The sequence below is a fragment of the Symphodus melops genome, assembly GCF_947650265.1.
Source record: "Symphodus melops genome assembly, chromosome: 11".
In the NCBI taxonomy this organism is placed as follows: domain Eukaryota; kingdom Metazoa; phylum Chordata; class Actinopteri; order Labriformes; family Labridae; genus Symphodus; species Symphodus melops.
Window position 1 is genome coordinate 9,097,244 of NC_136701.1, and position 26,299 is coordinate 9,123,542.

General features: G+C 39.9%; 2 protein-coding genes across 4 annotated transcripts; both read left to right on the forward strand.

Moving 5' to 3' along the window:
- Positions 1-44: 44 nt before the first annotated feature.
- On the forward strand, positions 45-18,804 carry sec24a (SEC24 homolog A, COPII coat complex component). Of its 3 annotated transcripts, none has more exons than XM_079355002.1 (24): positions 45-478; positions 2,826-3,437; positions 5,852-6,019; positions 6,842-6,919; positions 7,423-7,485; positions 8,103-8,269; positions 8,893-9,080; positions 9,254-9,356; positions 9,881-10,004; positions 11,134-11,243; positions 11,340-11,452; positions 11,659-11,777; positions 12,254-12,309; positions 12,991-13,197; positions 13,732-13,855; positions 14,095-14,253; positions 14,396-14,569; positions 14,680-14,790; positions 15,983-16,158; positions 16,310-16,447; positions 16,621-16,725; positions 17,126-17,218; positions 17,369-17,472; positions 17,811-18,804. In XM_079355002.1, the coding sequence occupies exons 1-24, from the start codon at positions 418-420 to the stop codon at positions 17,923-17,925; spliced, it is 3,468 nt and encodes a 1,155-aa protein (XP_079211128.1). In that variant the 5' UTR covers positions 45-417; the 3' UTR covers positions 17,926-18,804. The 3 variants fall into 3 exon arrangements, with proteins under 3 accessions (XP_079211128.1, XP_079211127.1, XP_079211129.1); XM_079355001.1 differs by having other exon boundaries at positions 46-478; positions 9,878-10,004; XM_079355003.1 differs by lacking the exon at positions 6,842-6,919 and having other exon boundaries at positions 48-478; positions 9,878-10,004.
- Positions 18,805-21,360: 2,556 nt separating this feature from the next.
- camlg (calcium modulating ligand) lies at positions 21,361-25,897 on the forward strand. Its single transcript, XM_079355305.1, has 4 exons — positions 21,361-21,671; positions 22,727-23,190; positions 23,517-23,582; positions 23,915-25,897. The coding sequence occupies exons 1-4, from the start codon at positions 21,521-21,523 to the stop codon at positions 24,104-24,106; spliced, it is 873 nt and encodes a 290-aa protein (XP_079211431.1). The 5' UTR covers positions 21,361-21,520; the 3' UTR covers positions 24,107-25,897.
- The last annotated feature ends 402 nt before the right edge of the window (positions 25,898-26,299 follow it).

Sequence of the window (26,299 nt, forward strand, 5' to 3'; positions counted from 1 at the left end):
TCTCTGGTCTCTACTCTTGTTTCTGGTACTCTGGAAAAGCCAGGACACCAGAGGAAATGCCACGTGTACACACTGCGCATGCCCGACGATTTTGACGTTGATCCTGCTGGGTGATCCCAACTTCCGGTGAAAGAGGAGAAGTGTTTCACACGGTTACTCTGACCAGGCCTATCTTAAAACCACCCGTAGACAGTCCACGGGGTTTCTGTTTAAGTCATGGCCCTGTGATCACCACCAGGCCGCCTAATTCACTTTATACGATACCAGCGGAAGACTGTCGACGCAGATCGGACTGATCGGAGGAGCCGCAGGTTTAGAACTGAACCGGGACTACGAGAGCTAGGAGGCTAGCTAAAGACGCAGCTACCTATTCGGCTACCAAGCACCTCTAACTTGGATTCTGGTGTCTATTTCAAGATGTCAACAGCAGGGTTCAACTCCCAGAATGGGACAGGAACAGGGCAGACATATGCGAATGGTGGGTTGTTTTAAAATACAATTTAAATTGTCCCGGGGCAATAAGCTAACATTCAGCATGAAGCTAGCTAACACTAGCAACAGTCTCCACTCTGGCTATTTGCTAACTGTTAGCCTACTAGCTGTCTTAGTTAAGTTAACACTATAATTTAAAGTGGCACGAGCTGCCAGGTAACTCTACTTACCTGTGGATTAACTTCGGCAAATCTTGATGCGTTAATATGACATGAATAATTAATACACAAACTATACGTTACCTGTAAGCACCTGTGTTGTTTATTAAATTTGGCCGATGTTACCTTTGGTTTATTGACTTGGAAGATCAACAGGTGGATACATGTGAAGACCTTTATTTAAAGGGATTGTAATTCATCTCAGAAGAAGTAGTTTGACGATGGTAATTTGGCAGCTGCTCAACAAGTCTTTCTTTTATATCTAAACTTTAAATGTGTCTTCACTTGTTTTTTTTCCACCAGTGTAGATCCATTGCTAGTGAACATGCAAGTCTGAATGTTTACAAGTTACCTTAAATGTAGTCATGTTTCTGGTTTGTATGTGTTTATCCATTCACTGTACATGTGGCACATTGGGAATGATCCAGATACGGTACCGCTCTCTCTTTGCAGTCTCAACCACGTACTGAGAGAGAGACTGAGTAGAGCTGCAGAATACTTTTCAATGATCACTGAAAAAGACACACCTGCAAAAGATATCAAAAGTGTGAATGTGTCCAGCCTTCATTTTTTAATATTGGTGCTTGTGAATGGTATCTCTAGTTCTGCACTGTGGAAGTTAAGTAGAAGTCAAATTGCAGCTGTGGTTTACTTAAGTTCTAGATAAGTGTGTGTGTGTGTGTGTGTGTGTGTGTGTGTGTGTGTGTGTGTGTGTGTGTGTGTGTGTTCTTGGCAATCCTGTTATTCTTCCAATAGTCATTTAATCAGATGGGCCACTAAAAGGTGTTAATCTATCTCTATTGTTTGAACTGTGATCAATCTTAACACAGTTTGATTAACTCTAAAAACAAACCCTGTCGGCATGCCACTAAAGCTAAATTAGGTCAGTGGTTGCAAATCAATCCTTCTCATATCATTTCTTTAATTCTAAACTATCAAAGTCTAGATATATTAACAGAAAGCTCTATATTTCAAACCTTTTCCACAAAAAGTGTCATTTTAAAAGAGTTTTAGTATGAACATGCTCATAACATACAAATGCTATGTCTTTTTTTCTTTATACATTTACACTCTTGAGTCTTGATTGACAATGGAAAACTGGGTTAAGTTGTGATCTCCAAGAGGGCCCTTTTCTGATTGGACGCCAGCTGTAACTGACCGTGAGCTTTAGTTCTTAAAACTTCCCTGCTCCGAGGAAGGAAGGAGATTTGAGATGGATTATGCTCCTTCATTTATCTTTGATCATTGGGAAGAGTTGTTTACTAATCCCTTTAACTCTGCTGACTTGACACTACTTTAAATTGTGTAGTACTATATAAGTGGATAGGAGTAAGTAATCTGTTGGTATTATGGCATTATTTAAGTTGGAGAAATCTACAATGGCAGCAATGCTGGTTTTAAGGTAACACCGTTATTGATATGCATTCCCACTCTGACCCAATTCTTTCTCCTTTTACTTTTCTTTCCTGAATAGTAGATGAGATTTGTTTTTTATATCAATGCCTGCACAATATAGAGTAAAGGCATTTGTAATCATGGAATAGAGTGTGTTGTTTGAATATGACAGTGTTTAGAAAGTTCAGACTTTGATCCCCCACACTGGCTGTCCCTGGGAGCAGATCATGGTGAATTAGATCCAGGTAAAGAGATTAGACCCTGAGCACTGAGCAGGCAGCTTATTGGTTGTTTGGTGGATCTCAGTTCTTTTTTTACTCAGCGTTGCCATTAACAATATTGGTATATCATCATGTGACTTTTTAAAACTGGGCTCCAGATTTAAACCCAAGGATTTCCTTTCACTAAAACACAAATGAATCCTTATGAAAGCAAACGTCTTGCCTTTGGGGAACTATAACATTGCTTATCTTTATTTGGGTGGCTGTACTTTTTATTTTGTAATCAAAGGCCACTTTCCAGAAGTATTCCTGGATATTTCTGGTCCAGCATTGTTAGTCTGTCTCACTTGAAAAGCTGCAGTCATTTGAAAATGTTGCCATCTGGTACAGGAAAGTAAATTCTACAACCAATTTATAGCAGTACTTTAAAAGCATTATAAGTTGCAGCTGTCTGTTAGTACATGTCTGAAAGGACATGATTTTATTTTGGTGGCTATACACGTGACTATAGACCTGTGAACTCTCAACCTTGTCTGTATTTTTCTTTTGTCTTCTCCAGGTCCGTCACAGAATCCAGTCGCCCTGCAGCAGTTGCCCGGGGTCAACTATGGCATGAACCACCAGCCAACCTACAACCCAATGCAAGCCAAAGCTCCAGCACCCCCCGGCCCCGGACTCTATCCAGTTGGGCCATATCAACCTGTTCCCCCAGTCAGCTCCTTCCCTCCTGGCCCACCAGTCTCCTACCAAGCTCCTCCAGGCCAGCCACTGTTGACAAGACCTCCACTCGCAGGTCCTCCATCCCATACCCCTCCTCAGTCTGCCAGCCCAAGCCCTGGTCCTAGGCTGCCCCCTGCACAAGCCACGCCCCCGCCTCCTGCTGTGTCATCTAGTAGCTACTACCAAAACCCCCAGCAGCCTCAGCCCATGGCTCCAACATGGCAGTACAACACAGCTCCCCCACCAATGGGGCCGCCTACTTCCATGAACACACCTCCCCGCGGCCCCCCAGCTAACCATGTGAACCCCGCTGCAAGCTCAGCAGCACCACTGCCGCCAATGTCATCAGCATCTTATAACCCAGCTCCACCAGCCACCTTGTCTCACAGTGCCACCCAGCCCCCCGGCCCGCGGATGCCCCCCACATCTCTGCACGGATACATCCAGCCAGGTAGGACAACGTAATCTCCTTTGAGGGACAACCGGTATGTTCTAGAATCACAATATTAGTATTAGGGGTGGGACTTTAATGCCTAAATTACGATTAATTAATTACATTAATTACATTTTTTAACGCATTTTGTTTGCCGCATACACGGCTCGGAACCGTTTGTCATTGCTTCGCGCTAGCTTTTCGTTAGCTTCGCCACAAGTACAAACAAGAAGCGTGTACAGCCGAAACTCGACCAAATAACTGTCTTTAGGACCAAAATTAGTAATTCATTGTGTGATAAACTTACAAATTCTCTCGCTAAATTGATTGCTCTGGACTGTAGACCACTATTAGTGGTATAAGATAAGGGGTTAGAAAATGTGCTACAGATAGCAACGTGTGATCCAACTTTCCAACTGCTGTGCAGAAAAACTATTTCAAACAAGCTCCAACAGCTTCATGAAACTGAGAAGCAAGTAAAATTGCATGCATTGCATCCAAAATCCATTTAGATTGAGAAGTGTTGCATTTTTAGGGCAAATATTGTGATGCACTTAAAATGCGATTAATTTCGATTAATTAATTAGAAAGCCCTGAGTTAATTAGTAATTTTTTTTAAAATCAAATCCCACCCCTAATATCCTTTAATTTTCTAATGAAAGGTAAATTAATTACACAGAGAATGATGGTACAGTTCATAAACGTGACGCAGGCACTCCCTGGGCCATATCCATAAACAGATGAGTCATCCTCTCGGCCTCTGTTACAATCTGATATCAAAATTTAAGCAAACACATTTTGCCCCTGTATTTTAATCACAAGAATTTAAAAGAAAAAAAACATGTTATTTTATATCTACTACGGTTCCAATGTGACTTTTCAAAGTGTCTCTTTTTCTCATCATCAATGTCTTACATTGGCATGTGCCGCAGATATGCATATCTACAACACTGATAAGTTGGACGTGGACGTTGACCTCTGACTCTGGCTGGATTTATATTAACTCTGAATTTGTTCAAAGTTCAAATATTTTATTGTTAACCATGATATGACGTGGCATTTAAAGCAACTTGAAACTTCCTTTTCTGAAGATGTTTTAGAATAGATTTTTCTGGAATTCACACAACTCTATCTTCTGACTTTAAAGAGTATTTGATTGTGGTTACAGATTTTATTTTGTTCCATGTGAGTGTTAGGGTCAAGTCTACTGCTCACTGTTTGGCTGCTGGTTCTTCTCATAGAGAATCCCTGTAACTTTTTATGTTCACCAACAATTAAGATGTTCTCTTGAGAAATCAATGGAAGCATTATAAAAGTTGGTTACAGAAGCTTTAACTGGTCTCAGAATTTGTCTTTGAGAGAAATGGTACTTCTGCATAGAAGCAGCTGTCACATGATCCGCCTGTTACCAAACATATCGCTGAACCCAGTGGTCAGATCAGCTTGAAAATTGCTGTTTACACACCCAGCCCCGACAAGAAGAGTGTGCCTGATTCAGGGTGACCTTTCCCCCAGCACCGACATCAGCTCCCATATTCCCAGTACAATGCTGACAGTGAAAGCAGCAGTTTATCAGAGACGTTATGAGATGCATTTTCAAAGATTCTGTTGACGAGTAACTCAAATGTGACTCATGTAACAGCAAATTCTAAAATGTCATGCTTCACCACCAGCTGTCATATGTTCAACAGCTTTGACTCTGATGAGCTGTGCAGTTGACAAGGGTTCAGTCACAATGTTTTTTATCGGTCAAATGTTTAGAAATAAGTCTTAACATGGCACAGAACCACTCTGACATGTATTACAAAGTGTATTGGACAATGTGAAGAAAGAGGAATTGTGTTTTTGGTCTTTAACAGACAGTTTTATCAAAAAGGTTCTTACACTATTTCCCATCTTGTGTTGATGAAATTAAAGATTTCACTCCAAAGAGACAATCAGTCTTTATGGTGTGCTCTACATTTCTGACTTAGTTTTAGTTTTATTTCAGTGCAGACACATCTCATTCGGCTGGTTTGTCAGTGGAGATCAACATGTTGCTGTCACTGTTCTGACATTGGCTTCCTGTGGGCCGTTAGTGCCATCAGCTGCTGTCGCCTCGACTTGGAGCTTATAATGTTACACTTAGTCTTGCCTCATGTCTCTTCGACGTGATATGTGACAACACCATAGACAGCTCTTGTTTCACAAGCCTCAGTAATGTTGACATCATTTCCGAGGTCACGCACATCCCTAAATTATCTCTCTGATTGAGGATGTTAGTGAGGCTGTGTCAGACGTTCACAGGAAATCACAGCTGAAGAAATAAGTCCATTTAAACAGAAATGCTTGAACGCAACACTGATTCATCTGAAAATTCAATTTTCACACAGTTGATGGTTTAAGCTTGCTCGTTTGTTTGAGGTTTAACCAGTGGGTGCATCTCTCATCAGGTGCTGCACCTCCTCATCAAATGAATCCAATGGTCCCCAACACATACCAACCAAACAGAGCTCCCTACGGCCCGCCTCCTACAGGCCCACCACCAACCATGAAACCTGCTTCGCCGGCAACTGGACCCCCAATGGCAAATGCCACACCTCCTCCCCCCAAGGCAGAGGGTAAGCTGTTAGTCTGTTTTTATCTTGGAACATTAGATTTTTGGGTTTTGACCTCAGACAGGGCATTCAATAAAAGCACCAATGAGTGTCACATCTAAATGCAAGAATGCTTCCTCATAAAGTACATCAAAAAAAAAAATTAATAATAATTAAGGTGCTGCAGTTGCTCAGTCCGTAGTGACCTGTGTTGGGAACCGGAGGATCGCAGGTTCAAGTCTCGATGTGGACCAAAAAATGTTCTGGTAGCTGGAGATGTACCAGATATATCCTATTGAGCACTGCTGAGGTGCCCTTGAGCAAGGCACTGAATCCCAACCAGCTCATGGGGTGCTTCTAGTGGGCGCAGCTGCCGCACTCTGGCATCTCTCAATGAATGCCTGTCAATAGGTCCTGCATGTGTGTGATTCAGGCCTGTCTGTGTGAGAAGCATCTCTCAAAATAACAGAGTGCCAATCACAATTTTCCCCTTCAGGGATGAAGAAAGTAGTTCAAATTAAAGTGATTTAAAGCATGCTATTGGCTAAGAGTAGTCATTTATTTGTCATTTATTAGCTCAAATGGCCAAAGACAAAGGGCTAATTCATCGTAGATGGTCCTACATCAATAAGTTTACAGGTCAGATGAGGTTTAAAGTCAGGGTAGCACAACTATTTCTTCACGAACAAGGAACCTATAGTGTGGAGTCGATGGCTCATTTACTCTTTATTGATCTGTGCCAATTCAAAACGGTGTCATTGAGTATAGTAATGTAACTGTATTTTCCTTTGTATAAGCCCGTTATTTGTGTTCTGATCATCCTCCATTGTTTCCTCCTCATGCCAGCTCAGTGTGGGTGGGCGGTTAACAGCCCCCTCTCCCCCACTGAGCCCGACTGCCAGGAGGAAGATATTGAATGTCCAGGTGTGGCTAAATCAATCAGTAGCTGATAGATATCGTGTCAGTCCCGTCTTCACTGTGCTCTTCTTCATTGTATCTAGGGATGCACCAAGTCTTATTTGAGTCCTAGAACTGACGAGCAGATTAAGCTGATATACTGTAGGCATCAGCTCGGTTATATTTACAGATCACTGTAGAAAAGGAAACTCCATCTGTGTGCTTTGTTTTAAACTGTAATACAACTTGTGTGGAAGTTGTTGTGATAGTGCTCCTCTAGGCTTCTTTTTCTTTTCCCAGAATCAGTGCATCCCTGGAAACATATTTCCTGTGGGTAGTTTGTTTCCCCCCTCTCTTCCATCCATTCCCACCATGACTCTCGTATCAACTCAAACTTATTCATCACACACCAGTAACCATCACCATGAGAATTGCTGTTGAGCTTCAGTGTTTCTTTGTTCATCCGACTGTTCCATCGTCCAACGTGGTCCCAAGATATTCACATCACATCTGTGTTTCCTTTGCAACAGAACCTGTGGCTGGAAACGGCCCACAAGCACCAAACAGCTACAATCATGTTGACAACAAAATGGGTGAGTTGAGTTTTCTGCCACGTCTGACTCTTTCCACTCCAACACATGGAGCGTCTAGATTTACAACCCTAGGTATCATTTAAGCTACAGCATGTAAAGGAAAAACAATTCATATTTTCACCTCATTTTATTTTACACACTTTAAACATTACATTTTTTCTTTAGTAGTATTTTAACAATGATGGATTATTTTCTCTATCAATAACAAAATACACAAAATCAAATGTTAGCTCAGGGATGGCCAACTTTTTCTAGCATTTTTCTAATACGAACCTCCTTTGTTGTTTGTTTAGTTATAATAATATTATATATTATCACAATATTATTATGATAATCATATTATTGTGCGTATCATAAACACTCCCAAGAACACAAAACTAAACATTATTATTATTTTCTGGAGACACCTCTTGTCTCTTTTTTTTCTGAGTTTACACAAAATATTTGTGACTTGTGTCTGTAGGATGAGCGATCCAGACAGAGCGAGGAAGTTAAACAGAGTGGAAAGACAAACATGCAAACGTTTGTTTGTTTTGTTGCTTTTTGTTAGAGAAGTAAAGAGAACATGATGAAATAACACTATTCTTAATCCTTGCTTCTCTTCTGTTCTTCCCCAGCTGGCCCGCCTCAGCACGGACCACCAGGTCGCCACTTGGGCCACTACCCGTCTCTCCCCCCTGGGTACCAGAACACCTCAGCTCCCCACAATGCAACACCCCCCATGCATCCTGCACTGCAGGCCGCCACACAGCCTTATACACAAGCACCTCAGCCATACCAGCAGGTGAGGGGGGAGACGAGACCTCCTGCAACATTTTAATGTTATTCCATCCAGAGTTATTATCAGAGAACCACATTTCATAATGAGCCTTGAGATGGAACTTTTAAAATCACATGCAAGAACAGCTGTTCTAAAGTTCAATATCAGTCACAAAACACACTTTATTTTCAATATTACATCTTTTTGTTTCAAAGTCTTTGCATAGATGAAATAATACTGAACATATGATCTCTTATCTTCGATCATTCATTAAAGTGTCTTTCTTTCGCTTCAGGTGAGTTGGGAGAGTGTAGTCAGATCTGGTTCTAATTTTTAAGGACTTTAATGAGAGTGTTCTCCTTTTATTTTGAATGATTGTGAATGGAAGGAGAAAGAGTTGGCTCAGTACTTCACTGTTATATGTCAGTTACTGCTCTCAACTCAAGTAATCTACCAGTACTAGTTAAGAAAACAAAAGGGGCATTGAAATTTTAAGTAATCTTTAAAGTAATAAGTTAAGTTATGATAGCTAGACTGGTTTGGGTGCATCTGTTGAGGTTAAGTCTAAATGTAGTCGAGTGAGATTCATCAGAGTGTCTGATCACCATTAAAAAACCATCACTTATTGTTTGTTTCTGTCCTTTCAGCCTCCTGTTGGCCCAGGCCCGGCCCAGCTGAGCCCGTCCTTGGCAGCCTTGAGCCTCCAGTCGAACACACCAGAGGCTCTGAGAGTGGTCAACCTGCTGCAGGAGAGGAACCTGCTGCCACCAAGTCCAATCCCCGCCCCGACACCCTGCCTCCCACAGGACCTGCAGAAGATCAACTGCAACCCAGAGTAAGCCATGATGTGATGCTGCTGACACCGTGTGCCTCTTTCTCATGTTTCTATGTTTATGTTAGCACCGATAGTGTCGGGCACTATTTTGAGAACTCTGATATTGAAGTATTATTGTATACTACTCCTGACACCTCTTCCTTTATCTGATCTTAACTGCTGCGTCTTTCCAGGGTTTTTCGTTCCACGCTAACCAGCATCCCTCAGACGCAGTCTCTGCTCAATAAAGCCAAGTTGCCTCTAGGCCTGCTGCTCCATCCGTTCAAAGACCTCTCGGTAACACCTCACTTCAATATTGAATCCCTGCAAACATATATGAATCCCTTTTACATGAACCGACATGACCTTTTTATAGTGATCAGGGCACTCGATGCCATTTCAATGTTTAACAGGTTACTGTCGCTTCAGGTTGAGAACACTGAGAGAATATACAGACGTTAATCTGAATATGTTTTCTTGCATTAATGTGAAGGAAGCCATTGTATACAGATACAATGAGTATGGGCGATTAGCTGAACTTTTTCCTGAATGACTTTCAAAATCAGCCTCAGTATAATCATGAAGTCATTTAAAGATGACATGAGCAGATCTGATTGTTTGTTATATTAAACATTAAGAATCCTCTGAATTAGACTAACAGGCCTCTGGGGGAAAAAAGAAATGCCAGAACCAATCATATTCTTTCATGGGTTTGTTTGAGGACACAGTCGTTGGACAGTCTTTGTTGAAATGCAAACAAGAAAGTGAGTTGGCTTAAAGGCAGTCCTTTCTGTTTTCTTCTGTGGTTTTCTTTGTAGCAGCTTCCTGTCGTGACATCCAGTACCATCGTCAGGTGTCGTTCATGCAGAACATACATCAATCCCTTCGTCACCTTCCTGGACCAGAGGAGGTGGAAGTGTAACCTTTGCTACCGAGTCAATGACGGTAAGAAGTGAGGGGAGGAGTAATGAAAGAGAGTTTATCATCTGATGTGTCTTCTGTCAGTGCGAGCACTGCAACTGGTCAAAATAGTGATTTTTACCTGCTTTCCATTGACACGGGAGGGCGCTGTGCGAACCTTAGAGAGTCAACACTCTCTCAGGTGACAACGGTTACGCTCTTTGATCGAGTTTGAAACAACATATACTATTAGTGAAAAGGTGACAAATTGTTGCTTTAAGTAGCATTTAGAGAAAATTATGTGAGAATTGTTTTATTTCTCAATCAGCTGTTTGTGAAAACCCCAATTATTCTTACATGAAGTTACTCCTTATGTTACACAACATTCCCAAAAACACCTGTTGAGAATAATTTAGAACACTGACCTCTGGATGAATTTAAACTATCTGTAATAATCCACGAGGCGCCCTGAACCCCAGACCGGGGTTCAGACCGGGCAGATGCACAAAGCACCAAGAATCTTTTGTTTACGTTTTTCAAAGATAATTGCAAATGTAGATATGAAAAGCTTCAAGATGTTGGAACATTCAAGTCAAAAAATTTAAGTTATGTGATCATGATAAGTCACTCAAATGTTTGCATCCTTCAAATATCGTTTTAGTCTGTTTAAATATTGTTTTAATGTTGTAATAATAGTCTAAACAACACTTGTATATGAATACCCACATGACTTTCTTAGGATGGCTCGACTGCATACATGTTTTTTTTATGTATTTAAACAGGAAGGCCTCCATTGAGATTAGGAATATGTTTACAAGAGTGTCCAGGTCAAGTCAGGCAGATGTACATTAGAACAAAGTCACAGTTACAGACAGATGACACAAAACAGTTACAAACCCCAGGTCAGCACACAGTATGCTGGCTCACAGAGCAGTGAAGCATTCATTGATGCCTCTTCTTGAATTTGCTTTGATTTGTTCTTCCACACGCCCAATACAAATGTCACCCTTAATACAGTGAATAAGCATTCCTGTCCTTGCATTGGTTACGATCTTCCCCATAATCATGAATTACTCAAAAAGTACAGGGCTTTGTGCAGTTACTCAAAAAGTACACAGAGGACGATTCATTACGATGACCTCACTCACTGGATGTGTTGTGTGTCTGTGTACAGTTCCAGAGGAGTTTATGTATAACCCAGTCAGCAGATCTTACGGGGAGCCGCATAAAAGACCAGAAGTCCAGAACGCCACCATTGAATTCATTGCTCCTTCAGAATACATGGTGGGTTTAAAAAACATATATTAAAGTGTATTCCTTGTACAAATAGTCCATCCTGTGTGTATCTATATTTACCTTGAGTTCTCTGTTTCTACCCAGCTGAGGCCACCGCAGCCTGCTGTTTACCTCTTCATTCTTGATGTATCCCACAATGCAGTTGAGACTGGCTACCTGAATGTGTTTTGCCAGTCGCTGCTTGACAACATTAATGCGTAAGTTCCCATTATGCTTTCAAACAGTCATAAGCAGGTTTGAAATAAAAACTAAAATCAGTTCAGTTATTTTTTGATCTTTACTGTGTCGTATGATGAGTCAATAGAAATAGCATATCTTTGTTGTGCAAGGTTCAAATGAGGCTTTGTAAATATTAAGGTCACTCCTGTTGTAAGTTATTTAAGCTTGTTTGTTCGTGTCCTAGGCTGCCTGGAGACTCACGGACAAAGGTGGGCTTCATCACCTTCGATAGCACCATCCACTTTTACAACCTCCAGGAGGGACTTTCTCAGCCACAGATGCTCATCGTGTCTGACATCGAAGGTGAGACGCAGCCAAAGGCGCAGGACAAATGACCATTACTGCTGCAGCTTTATACAAAGAAGTTACGAGACACAAGGCTGTCTGAGTTGGCCAACTTGAGTGGTTATTAGTTATTGCTGAATATTGTGCTCTTTGTGACAAACAGTTTGGGTCTGTAGGCTTCAAACTAGTTACTTCATGGTAGCTACACTTTTCAAATTAAATCCAATTACTATTGGAGGTGAAGTGGTTAGTGCACGCTTTCCCATATATGGAGGCTATGGTCCTCAACGTGGGGGGCCCGGGTTCGACTCCAGCCTGTGGCTCCTTTCCCGCATGTCGATCCCCACTCTCTCTCCCTGATTTCCATCTCTGTCCACTGCCCTATCTCTCCAAAAAAGGCATACAAAGCCAAAAAAGAAATCTTAAAAAAAATCTAAATACTATTTTAATATCAGTATGTTTTTGTTAAGATAATACATTTTGTGCTTCCACAGATATCTTTTTACCAACACCAGACAGCCTTCTAGTAAACCTAAATGAATGCAAAGAGGTAAGGAAATACTACATTGATTTAATGATTTCATAGAAATCAATATCCAAAGCCATCCACTTCTGACTTTAAAGGGATACTTCACCCATTTGCACGAAGCTGTGTATCATTAGAAACATGGTAGTAGTCAATCTTTATCAATCAATCAATCTTTATTTATATAGCATCAATTCATAACAGGCGTTATCTCAAGGCACTTTACAAAAGCAGGTAAAGGACCTTACTGTTTGTCTGTTAACATTAACAAAAGAGCAGGTAACAAGACCATGCTCATTGTTATGTTTACAAAAAGCAGGTAAAGGACCTTACTTATGGCTATGTTACAAGAGCCCAGCTTAATCCGTCATAGCGTGGCAAGAAAAAGACTTCCTTTTAACAGGCAGAAATCTTCAGCAGACCCGGGCTCATGACTGAACAGCCATCTGCTAAACTGTGCTGGGCTTGAAAATGGGATAGGGGAGATGGGACAAGATGCAGAGTAGTGTAGTAGTGTAATGAGACAAAGCTTCATGCAAATGGGTGAAGTATCCCTTTAAGAATGATGAAATGTTTTAGTCACAAGTTCCTTGTTTATGTTCACTCTGACCTCCTTGTAGATCCATTCAATGAAAAACTCAACGATTTCTCAGGGACTAATCACTCCAAAAAAACGAGGCTCACTCTTTATACATTTCCCCCCAGCTTGTACAGGATCTGCTAAAGAGTCTACCCACTTTATTTGAGAAGACCATGGAGACCCAGTCTGCCCTGGGCTCAGCTCTTCAAGCAGCCTTCAAGCTGCTGTCGCCCACAGGAGGGCGCATGTCTGTGTTTCAGACCCAGCTGCCTAACCTGGGTGTAGGGGCGCTCCAGTCCAGAGAAGATCCCAACCAGCGAGCTTCTGCTAAGGTAGGTGCTCTGATCATGAGTATGTAGGATTATGTAAAGAAAAATAAAAGAGCTTGAGCCTACCCTCAGATTTAGTGTTCAAATTTGTGGTTGAACTTGTTAACAGTATCATGATTAGTTGCGAAAGAAAATATCCCATTCAAGGTTTTATCGGTCGCTATTCAGCCATCACTCATTGAAATTTTAAGGATTTTTGAAGAAAAAAAAAGAGAGAGAGAGAATGGGGGGGAAAAAACAAGTTCTTCAAGTATCCTTGCATCATTGATCACTAGAAGTACACAGATTTACACAAGTCATAAGAGGAAAGTCAGAATTCTCTTTAGGAATAAACAGTAGTTGCTGAAGCCATATTTGAACTGCACTAATAAACAGCACAAGCAAACAAAGCAACGTTTTGAGGTACATGTTAAGAAAGCGCTCTGCTTTAGCAATAGGTCGTCATGGTAAAGTTACTGATTTATTATCATAAACTGTTAGGTGGGTTTATTACGTTCTGGTTTGAGTTAATGTTCTCACCCTGCTGGGTTTTTTCAGGACATCCAGCACTTATCTCCAGCAACAGATTTCTACAAGAAGCTGGCTCTGGACTGCTCCGGCCAGCAGGTGGCGGTCGACCTGTTCCTGCTCAGCTCCCAATACTGTGACCTGGCATCACTCGGTAAGACTGATGGGAGAGTGAGATTGAAGAACATGAGGACAGGAGGCCGATATGAATTTGTACACAGAACAGAACAATTTTACTGGTAAAGCTGAATTCATAGTTAAGTTTCTGGTTGCCAAGGTAACGTACATCTTTTTGAAAAACAGGGGAGTTGATTTTAGATTTAAAGCTAACTGAACAATATTGTCTTCTGGTTTCTTTAGAAACATTTGCTCTTGTGTCTCTCTGTGTCCCAGGCTGCATATCCAGATACTCTGCAGGAAGTGTTTATTACTACCCCTCGTATCACCACCAACACAACCCCGCTCAGGTGGAGTGCTTCCAGAAGGATCTGAAGAGATACTTAACCAGGAAGATCGGCTTCGAGGCTGTCATGAGGATACGCTGCACGAAAGGTGAAGCGTTTCACCTGAGACTGCTTTACCTGATTTTAGCTTAGAAATGTTCTTTTCTTTTCCTTCAGTTGAGTATTATAGTTTTTTTGTTTTTTTTGGTCATGCCATTGTTTTTGATTTCTCTGTGTGCGTCTCTCTGCAGGTCTTTCCATCCACACGTTCCATGGAAACTTCTTTGTGCGCTCTACGGATCTCCTGTCCCTGCCCAACGTGAACCCAGATGCCGGTTTTGCAGTTCAGATGTCCATCGAGGAAAACCTAGACGACATGCAGGCCGTCTCCTTCCAGGCTGCACTACTATACACATCTAGCAAAGGTAAACAATATGTCTCACACACTCACACACACGCGCGTGCAAAAACAAATGCAAAACTTAGAAAAAGTATCTGGCTATTTTGTGAAAATAAAACGTGTTTCCCCTGACAGGAGAGCGAAGGATCCGTGTCCACACTCTGTCTCTCCCTGTGGTCAATTCTCTGTCAGACATCTTTGCTGGAGCTGACGTTCAGGCCATCTCTGGACTGCTGGCATGCATGGGTACGTGAAACTCTGTCTAAGATGTGTGGGGGTCTTTTTTTACACTTAATAACGCTCTGTCTGAACTCATTATTCATGGCCGATCTTACCAAATCTAAGTGTCTGTACACACTTTAAGAAGGTGTACACTGGTCCAAGATTTTTTTTACAAAGAGTCTGGCCCCCTCCAGTTGAGGTGGTCACCAGCAAATCCCCTTTTTGAGAGTTCACATGACATGATAAAGACATCAACCCTTGGAGAAGGATTATTCGTAAAACTATATAGAATATTTCTTAGTATTCAATAAAAATGTAAAGTTGAACAGAAAGTGCATTTTAAAAAGTTTCTCCAGTTACCAGAACTATTTTTGATGATTTGTTCATCTTCAGTTCTCCACTGATGTTTGTTAGAACTCAGTGTGTTGTCAGTCTGTTTTTCTTCCTGTGTAAGATCCTCTGTAACAGGAATCTGGGGATAAAGTACAAAGAAATGTAGTGCTGCTGTCTATTTAAAAGCTAATGATTTGTGGATACTTCGACATGAATATTTTGTTATCTGAAATGATTCCTCACTGTTGTTTTGAACGGTCTGATCACTGCGAGCTTTTCATCCCATTTGCTGTTATTAGTGCGGACAGATGGAGATGAGAGGCAACAGCTGTGGTTACCAAGCAACCATCGAGTACTGAGCAGTCAGATTTTTCCCTGCTCATCTCATAGTCACTTACAGAACAGACGCTGACATTTTACTTCCTTCAAAATAAGAGTCAGAAAAGTCTACTACCAATGTTTGTTTGTTGCAGAGACTGTTAGGACACAGCTGATTATTGTACAAAACACTTAAACTCTTCAGGTTACATTAAGAAAAAAAAAGCGTTGCTGATATAATACATAAATATAAAACGGTTTAACAGTTTTTAATCAATCACTTAAAGTCGAAATATTCTCACAAACACAATCCTCTCTCCTTCTTACACATGCTCGCAGTGCATTCAGTTATTCATAAAATAATCAGTTCTGCTATTGAGCCTCCATTTAGCTGTATTTCTCACTCGTTTTATTTTTTCGAAGCCTTTGGGATATTTATTTTGTCAAGAAAAACTGGACAATTAAAATGTTGTCACTTGGGTCATCTATGTCGGAAGTCTCACAGATTCTATAAAAGCTGATATTTGTTGTCATGACGACTACATGCTTCTCCCTCTCTGTATAGCTGTGGACCGGTCTGTGACGGCCAGTCTAAGTGATGCCAGAGACGCGATGACAAACGCTTCCATCGACTCGCTGTCATCGTACCGACAGTCTGTGCTGACCATCCAACAGCCGGGCCTGCTGGCTCCGGCCTGCCTCCGACTCTTCCCACTCTTCATCCTCGCCCTGCTCAAACAAGTAAGCTTTTTTTTCTGTCTGCAAAGTTAGTTGATTTACACATTGAGTGAACACAAAACTTGTTATATTGTTCTTCAGTAATAGATAAAGTGTTTCAGTTTGTAGTTTGACCTTTATTGACCCTGCTTCATGTGTTTGTGTTTCCCTGCAGAAAGCTTTCAGGACGGGCACCAGCACCAGGCTGGACGACCGTGTGTTTGCCATGTGTCAGCTGAAGTACCAGCCGCTGGCTTACTCCCTGCTGATGATCCACCCGTCTCTGTACCGAATCGACGATCTGACGGATGAGGTGAGGAGGATGCATGCAGTGATTTTTTTACTTACAGTGATATGTGAGGGGAAAAAATGGAGAGAAATTAGTTTTCTGTTTGTCGGCCGAGCTGAAACACTCATCCTATATTTTTGCATATTAGTTTAAGTCTCTTCATGTTACTGAGTAAACTTTTCTTTCCTTCACCTCAGGGAGCTTTGAACATCAATGAGCGGACCATTCCTCAGCCCAGGCTGCTGCAGCTGACTGTGGAAAAGCTTAGTAGAGAGGCAGCTTTCCTCATGGATGCTGGAACGGTACGAACCTTCAAGCCATGGTTTTATATTCACCCTCCTCAAAAGTGAAACAAAATTAATATCTAGTACCTGACGCCTCTTGTTTCCTGGGGGAAAAAAGCGTCTTTCTTAACTACTTTTGTAAGCCTTTACGCATCATTAATAAAACATTTCTCTACATCTGTGGGTTATTGTGTTGAATGGAGTGGTAAGAATAACATTGTAAGAGAGAGTTGACTTGTCAAATGCGTATAATTAGCATTTTTATGTATTTATACATAATGAGTATTTATTCAAGCTCAAAATGAAACGAATCCTTAACCCATGAGATGGACAAGCGTTCACACTAATTGCTCTAAAGACTTAAATTCTAAGTATATATTCCCAAATTGACCTGATATTTCTAATTCTGATCCTGAAGGTGATGTATCTTTGGATTGGGCGAAACTGCAACCCCACTTTCCTCACACAAGTCCTTGGAGTTCCCAGCTACGCTGCCGTGCCTGATAACCTGGTAGGAAGCTGTTGTCCACTTTGACCCCCTGATAGATAATCTTTCTCCTCCAGGACGTGTCATTAAATCTTTAGACATAGGGTACATTATTAAGTAGTGAATGCATCCCCATTGATTACAAAACCTGACTGTGTCTTTCTCCTCTCTCAGTATCTGCTCCCAGAGCTGGACACTGCCGAGTCACAGAGAACCCGAGCTTTCATTGGTTGGCTGAGGGATCAGAGGCCGTTCTTCCCCTCCCTGAATATCATCAGGTGGGCAGCTCACCATACTGTATTAGATTGAGAATGTTTTTTTTTTTTTACTATTATGTGAGATAAATGGCTGTGGTTTTTCCTTCTAAAAAAAAATCTCTGAACTTATTGTTGTGTAGTTTGAATTATAGTTAGTGTAACCACTGACAAATAAATAGGAAATAGTAACCTGAAATAAGAATTCAGAGGTGAATTAAAAGCTGTGTGCAATCCCAAGATTTTAAATAGTTTCATTCTCAAAGTATAGAAATCTAAATTTTTTATTTCTCACCAATATCATGTAAGCAGCAACAACGACTTATCTTGCTCTATTTTTCTATCTGTTATCTCACTCTTAGGGACGAGAGCCAGCGGAAAGCCAGCTTTTTACAGAATATGATTGAGGACCGAACAGAGTCAGCCCTGTCCTACTACGAATTCCTGCTTCACCTCCAACAGCAAATCTCCAAATAAACTTCAGTGGGACTTTGCAAATTAGGAGACTCTGAAGTGAGGACATGCATTGGTGTGTGTGTGTCCCTTTGTATGTATGTTGGTATGTTTTTCGAGTGTCTCTGTGTGGAAGAGGATGCTTCAGCATAGCCGAGCTGCTGCAACGTTGCGTCACTCAAATCAAATTCTGTGACGAACACTTGGACGGAGTGTCAAACAACAATCCATTCTGATGCCCGCTGAAGCATCACATTTGGAAGAAAAAAAGAGATCCGTGTTGATGATGATTATTATATTGTCAATGATTGAATGAATCAGTGTTTATTCTCATAGAACAATACTATCTTACTGAGGTATCGTTCAGATACTGTCCAGGCAAACGGATGTGTGAAGTGTTTTTGTTCAAAAAGCACATTGTCTTCACTAAATCAAGTCAAACGTATGTACTGTATGTGTGTATGTAGACTTGAAAATAGTCTATGAGGATGTCTAGTATGTTTGTGCTCAAAGACTGTTATTGGGTGTCACCAGGAGTATTTGTACACGCAAACACCTGAGCTCTAACAACACTCTAATATCGTTACCTGGAGGACAGAACGTGTGCTTTTTATTTCTGTCATTATAATTGTGTGTCGAACAAATCTGTAGACTCTGTCGTAACCGTTGAAACGTTGTTTGAAGGTGGATGCAAAAGGCCGTCTTAGCTGCCTGAATGTTTGGATTCGGCAGTGGGAAGTTTATTTTATGGGTCTCATCTGTCCTTCAGAAACTTTCTGTCATCTTTTCAGAACACCTCAATAACACCCTGGTCTGTTTGTTTCTTTCCTTCCTTTTTTTGTTCTCTGATACTTAATAATTTATGAGACTCCCATTCTGATTAAATTCTATAATTGCCTTGTATGGGAACTCACTTTTTATTATTAAACCTCTGTTTAAATACAGACTCTATATGAAATATTTTAATATAATAGGATATGGGAAATTCTTTAACACAGACAGAACAAAGCCATTGTGATCTTTTAATCATGCTTATTGATACTTGTACATTGAAAAGACTGCATTATATAAAGGTGAAGAAATGCTGATGATTTTAGTATAAACATTAAGGTGGAATGATGCTAAGAAAATAAAATGTTTGGGACTTTTTAAATGTAGTTTTGTGTTTTGGTGAGTGAACAGCAGGAGATACACTGAAAAGAAAGGCTTCGAAACGGAATACTTACACATATATGGTCAATATTTGTCCTGACTGGGTTTAAAATGACATTTTTTGGTCTGATTTCATACAGTTTGTAATCTATGTATAATAAAAACAAATGTATTTAGGGAAAAATACATGATTAAGTCTTCATGCACAGTTTTTTTCCATTAAAAGATGAATGAAACTAAATAAACAATAAGGCAGGTTTTTGTAGACTTTTTTTTTTTTAAGTTGACATAATATCCTGCCTTTTCAATAATTTTAAATAAGTCTGAGGTCCCCAACATTTGTGTGGAGTTTCTTGTTATAAATCGCCTTTGATCCTGTATTTCTTCATGCCTATTAACCCCTCTATTTCAGCCCTGTTTCTGTGTCTTTAAATGCAAATAAGCTGTTGTTCAGCCACGCCCCTTCGAAAGGATTTGGGTTGCCTGGGCTTTCTTACACCATGCCTTTTGTTTATGGTAAGAAAGCAGACTTAAGGGCGGAACAATCACCAGCTGTAGGAGTGTGACCCACCTGGAGGAGGCGTTACTGCCCTTTCTGATATCATAAAGGGAAAATCTCCAAACAGTTTGAGCACACATTTTCAGAACATTTTAGCAGGCAAGAGACTGAAAGGATGGACTTTCTCAGTGAAGACACATTGGTGTGAGAAACACATGAAGTGTGTTTTGCACAATATGTGACCTTTCAGAAGAATGTTACTTAATTGATAAAATACACTATTTGATCAAATTTGTCATCATGGTGCCTTACAGCCGTGATTCCCAATGTGGGATGTGAGACTTTTAAGGGGGCCCTGCAAGGCTTGGCTGAAACAATGCTCATCGCTTTTTTTTACATCCAGCAAAGCATTACACTTTGAGAGGCCTTCAAAGTTATTCATAGAAAAGTCACAAAAAGTAAAAAAAGGGAAATGTTCCTGTTTGAACCTTGAAGTTAAGCACACAACTGCTGAATAGAGGACTGCATCCCTGCAGCTGTACATGGCAGTCATACCAACACTGGATATTTACTGACCATATCAGTACACTGTTTGGTTTTAAAGTTATTTGTCCTTAAACTTTAAATGTATTTTAGGTTGATGTTATTCTTTCTGTAAAGAATAACAAATAAGTAAAGTGGCCTTTATGAACATAAATATTGTAGTTCAGTCTTAAACAAATTGTCAACTTATGGACAATTGTCCATTTTCAAATCCAGCATGACTTGCCGTACAAGTTCATTTTTAACTGTTATTAAACTTTCTTTGAATTCAACTAATCATTGTGTGTAGCCTATCAGGCTATTTGTAGCAGCAGGCTTCCATGTTTAGCGCTCTGATTTTAAACTAGTCAATTAAAAGCAGACACTTTTCTTACTTGCTGCTGTACAGTGGCTGTGATCAGGATTGTTTAAAATGTGGTTATGCTGGCGCCATTTCCATAATTAGTTTTTTTTGTTTTAATTTATTAGTTTATTATTTCGTGGAAAATCAGCTTTAGCCTTTGTGGTTAATTTCCAGCTGTAGTCCCAGGCCAGTTGTGAATCGGCAACCTGAAGTGCATAACACATAAAACATAATAAACTGAGAGTAAGGAAGAACACGTGTCTGCAAGATAATAAGATTCCATAAGAGAAAGAGACGTCAGATAAAAATAAAAAAACTCCAAAACTGATGCACAAAAAGTTTTTTTTAAACACCTTTATTAAACTTTTTTGATTATTATTTTTCAAATCTGCATATTATACAAGTTTAGAGTTTGCACATTTTTGTTGAATTTAGTTGATAAAAAAGTACACAACCTTTGTGAGATAAACTATAAATTGTTTGAATAATAGGCTAGGCCTTCAATTCAATTCAAAAAACGTTATTTGTCCCTGGGGGGCAATTCAAGACAATTTATAGAAATTAATTCTACATCTACATTAATCTCTATAAAGCATTCTGATTGAGACAGTTATTTCTCAAACAAAAAGTTGTTAGTGCCTTCATAATATTTCATGTCCTAAAGTTTTGAACGCCTTAAAAAAAAATGCAAGCATTCAGGATCAATGGAGAGGTGTGAGTGTGATTAATAATCTTATTTAATAATTTTCTTAGTCACCAAGCAAAGAATAAATGAAAAAATTATGCTCCACAGTATCAAATGCTTCATAGCAATCCAAGAGCACGCTGTGGGCCCCAGATTCAGTGTATTACGAGTAATTCAGCAAAGAAAAAGAAAAGGTTTAATTTATTGATTTAGCTGACGGCTAACAGTGAAAACCTGTTCGCCTGGTGACGTCATCACTGTGCGTCCTTTCTCAGACATCGCTCAGTCATGTTTATCGGTTAATTCAGTGGGCTGGGCTTTTGTTTTGTCGATACTTATCTGCTCTTATTTTGGCTCCTTGAATTTAATTTGTTGTAAACGCTTTATTTGTTTGACCATGGAATCCGGAGAGGGCAACGAGGAAAAAGCAGCTTCTCTGTCAGCTGCGCAGAGAAGAGCCGAGATCCGAAGGAGAAAACTGCTCCTGAATTCAGAGGACCGCATGAACAGGATAGTGGGCTTCACCAAAACCGAGTCTGAAAATAACGGTAGGATATGATAAAGACAGCAGTATACACCTCAGTGCCCGAGTATTCACCTAATCTGTTTTACTGCTGTTGTTTGAGCTGCAGTCAGCACATATCCTTTATTCATCAAACAGTTTTATCATTGATGTAAATATTCACTACTGGTGAATAGATAGAAACATGAATTATCATTCATCTAAATATTTACTACTGGTGAACAGATAGAAACATGGGTTGTCATTAATATAAATATTCACTACTGGTGACTAGATGGAAACATGGGTTATCATTAATGTCAATATTCACCACTGGTGACTAGATGGAAACATGGGTTATCATTAATGTCAATATTCACTACTGGTGAATAGATGGAAACATGGGTTCACAAGCTGCATGAATGGGACTCAAAGTAGCTGCTACCTATATTGTGCTGGGTTTATTGAGCTGTAAAATAGTTGATTCATGAATAAAGTATACCAAAACATGTATAATAGTTTATTAGACATTAGCATTATTCTTGATACAGAAACGTCATGGTTGTTAATATTAAATAAATTTCTTAGTCTTAAATATTGTCGACTAAAATATTTTGGTTGAAAGAAAAAAAGGTTGAAGGAAGTGCTGCATTGGGCCAAATGAGATGCTCTCCAAGAAAAGGAGAAAGAAGTCAAATAGCAAATAAATAAACGATTGTCCTGATTACAAAGTTTGTTGTGAAGATGGAGAATAAGTCTGAGGCTCGCTGATGCAGTATCCTTTATTAGTAAGGATGTGTCTACACGTCCACCTTTCTTTCACAACTAACTTTGTAATCATTAGATTCATTTATTTATTCACTTGAATATGGTTGAATATTGTGGGTCTCTCTCAATAAACTACCAAATTAGAAACACTATGTAGAATTCTGGACACTGGTATGATTCATTTTCTCCCCTAAAATATTGTATTTTCAGATTTACCAGCCAAAAGATTATAAAGATTATATTTCACAGACAAATGAAACAGAATGATGCAGAAAATGTCAATTCATAAGCAGTTTGATGTGATAAAACAGTGTGTGTTGCTTACATCCTCAGCTGCAGCATCTCGGCGTCCCACAGAACCCCGCTTTCACCTGGATCTTGACAGGACAGAGCCATGGTCCTCATCTTCGTCTTCATCAAGACCGTCCCCTTTCTTGCCAGAAGCTTCAGGTGTTGGCAGCCGCTCCCACAGTGCCACTCCAGAGAGGAGGGGCTCACCACTGCCAGGCTGCAGCGAGTCACACACGAGCTCCCTGGATGATGATATTGCGGGGATCCGACAGAGATCGAGGGGAGAGCGTGCATCGGACGACATCAGTAACTCCCCCCGAAGAGGCCTTCAGAAGTACCTGTCCCGTTTTGACGATGCCATGAAACTGCGAGGTCAGCTGGCCAATGAGAAGCCGACCCAGGACGGAGAGTCTGAGGTTGAGGAGTTTGATCCCTTCATAGTCTTTAGGCTCATTGGCAGCATCCTCCTCGCTATTTTCGTCAGAGTTTCTGTCTGCAAGTATCTGGTGAGTCTGCTGGAATAAGTCATTCATGGGAGTAGAAAAGATGAGTCACATGTTGTTCATATAGCCTGTGCTTGGCATCATCCAAGACGGTAAGAGATCATTAATACAACTTGGTAATGTCTTTATAAAATTACACATTTGTAAAAATGTAAAAACAACTATGTTCTCCTTTCCTAACATGTAGTGAACCAACAAAATAGTGGTAAACTTTGTGTACCTGGTATCATCTCTCAGAGGGCTGATTACAGATGATTTTGTGGACAAGTCATGAACCTTAACTTATAACGATTTTTTATGAAAGTAATTTCATCTTCTTTTCTTTTTAGTCAATATTTGCTCCATTCCTGACCCTCGAGCTGGCCTACATGGGGTTGTCCAAATACTTTCCAAAGGTGAGTTTCCAGTCAATTTTTCAAGTATACGTACTTTCCCCATTTTAATGGAGAATAATTTATCATGTAAAACAAACATGATACAAGAATGAATAAATAAATGACAGCTTTCTTGATGCATACTGTTGTATTTTTTGTCATAGTTACAGAGCAGTAGTGTTAACATTAGGCGGTATTATGGAGGTGCGGTATTGAAGCAGTGATATCTATGGTTCAGATAAGGGCTCAGTTGGATTTTCATTATTTTTGGTGAAAGCTGGATTATTTTAATCCTCAGAGAAATGTCATCATAAATTGCTGCTATGAATCATAGTTGTACTTTGTACCTCCAGGTGGAGAAGAAGGCCCAGACCACAGTACTGACTGCTGCGCTGTTGCTCTCCGGCATCCCTGCTGAGGTCATCAACCGCTCCATGGACACCTACAGGAGGATGGGAGATGTCTTTGCCGACCTCTGCGTTTACTTCTTCACCTTCATACTCTCACATGAGATCCTGCTTCTTATAGGCTCAGAGACCCCCTGATGGACTGGAAGCCCAGCCTCTTCCTTTCTTTCCGTCTGTCTCCCAAAGCAACAAATTGTGGTCATTTAAATGGGCTGATGTGAGCTTGTTGTGTACAGTCTGGAAATGAGTCTTTGCAGCTGTATGTTTGGGGCAGTATGTCAGATGGACGCTGTGCTCATTAATCTTCTGATAAGGCCACACTACATGTGATTGTAAAAAGAGAACCTTGTTCACAGATTTCAAATTCGTTCTTGTTTTGAACCAAACCAGAAAAACAAACAGGTTTATGTTTGCTTGTGCGACAAACATACTGCACCATTTCTCTTGCTAGGTTTGATTAATTTGTAAGATTTAGCAATGAATTAGTAAATGTAATACTCAAGAATGGAAAATGGTTCAATTCAAAAAAACTTTATTTGACCCTGAGGGGCAATTCAAACTTTTACATTTACAAACAAGTACATGTCATCAATCGTCACTTACAAACTGGTAAGCAACTGAGGGGACAATGGACAGTGAAAATCCATAGGAACATATGGAGGGATGTGTATGATAATGTAGTCGCTACAGTTAGACACAAGCTAACATTTGCTTTCAATAAATACCTGATGTGCAAAATAGTTTTGGCTATTGTTACACTGTATGATTGGAATGTTTGTTTTACATTCATCGTTAAATACATGCGATGAAGCTATTGCTTTGTACTTTGTTAAAATAAACATGTAAAACATTTCCATCATATTGTGTAACTATCAGTGCGTAGCGTTTGCAAACAATGGTTGTATGCTAACATAAATTGATACAACAGCAGCTTAAAAGTTATAAATGTGCCGTTTAATTTTGAAGTACTTAATATCTCTCTGGATTCTGACTATCCGTTGTCTTTGATTGGAGACAGAAATATGAGGAGTTAACAGACTTGCTATGTTCATACTACTTGCAGCGTTAAACACAGAAGCTAAGTATTTCAGTCATTCAAGTTAGCTTTTGAATCTAACGTATGTTACCAAGAATCTGTTGACACCACGCCACTGGCAAAAAAATGAACCAGGGTCGGCTTTTTATTACGAAGCTTTTCTGAATTTAGGATCAATCTATCAGAAACATGAACTCTCCTCTTATCGATTTATATAAATCTTGTGTTTGTGCTTTAAGTACCATTTCCTATTGCTATCGGCCATCCTGTTTTCAAAAGAGCCAGCATTTGTTATGAACTGTTAAGATCTGCTGTATTTTTGTTGTGAAGTCAAAAAAAGCATTTATCCCTTGATGTCGAGTTTATTTTGCACTAAAATGAGCCGAAAATGCAGTTAACTTCATACACTATTCAACGCAATGAAATCTTGTTATTGACAGGATTTTGTGGGTTAAACTGGAAAGCAGTGTCTCTGTAAATGATTATAAGGCAGTGGGGGATTGTACGCTTATTTGTGCAGAGTAATTCTAGTGAAGTGTCCTGCTATAGTTTGTTCAGCCTTGATCTTTCATTATTTATATATACTCTACTTCTGGGCTGGGATGTCTCCTTCCATCCTTCATATATTATCCAAATTAATTTATTTGATGTGAATATTTTTTTTCCTTATACATAAATTGGTTTGGTTTACCCTATGACTTGTCTGAACCTACTTGAATGTTTTTTGATCATGCTTACAGAATACCCGTTTTTTTATGACTCCTTCAGACCCATACGTATTTCATCTGAAGTAAAAAGCTGAGTGTTGACATATTAACATTATCTCCTTATAAACAGGAATAATAATCTGACAAGTCATACCAAATAAATAGTACTTGTACAAATAAATCTTACCTTGTTTTGCCTCTCAATTTCTATTTATTCATTTTAGTTTATGTTACAGCATAAACAGCGGAAATACTTTACTAACACTTGCATACTGCTGATCTCTTGCAACCTTTGACAGAGATTTTAAAGTGGACATATGAAGAAAATTTGAACTTTTATTTGGGTAACCTGAGTGTCTATCGACCTACACAATTTGAAATAAATCCATCCAGTCATTTGTTTGTGGTCTGCAGAAGTCTTTCCACACAGAAAAATACTTTGTTTCAAAATGTCTCAGTTTGTGACATCACAAGTTGGATTCTGGTAAGAAGATACCCTGCCCTGGTATCTCCACTCATCAAGTTCAAGGTTCAAGGTTCTTTATTTGTCAAATATGCCACATGTTAAACATACAGCACAGATGAAAT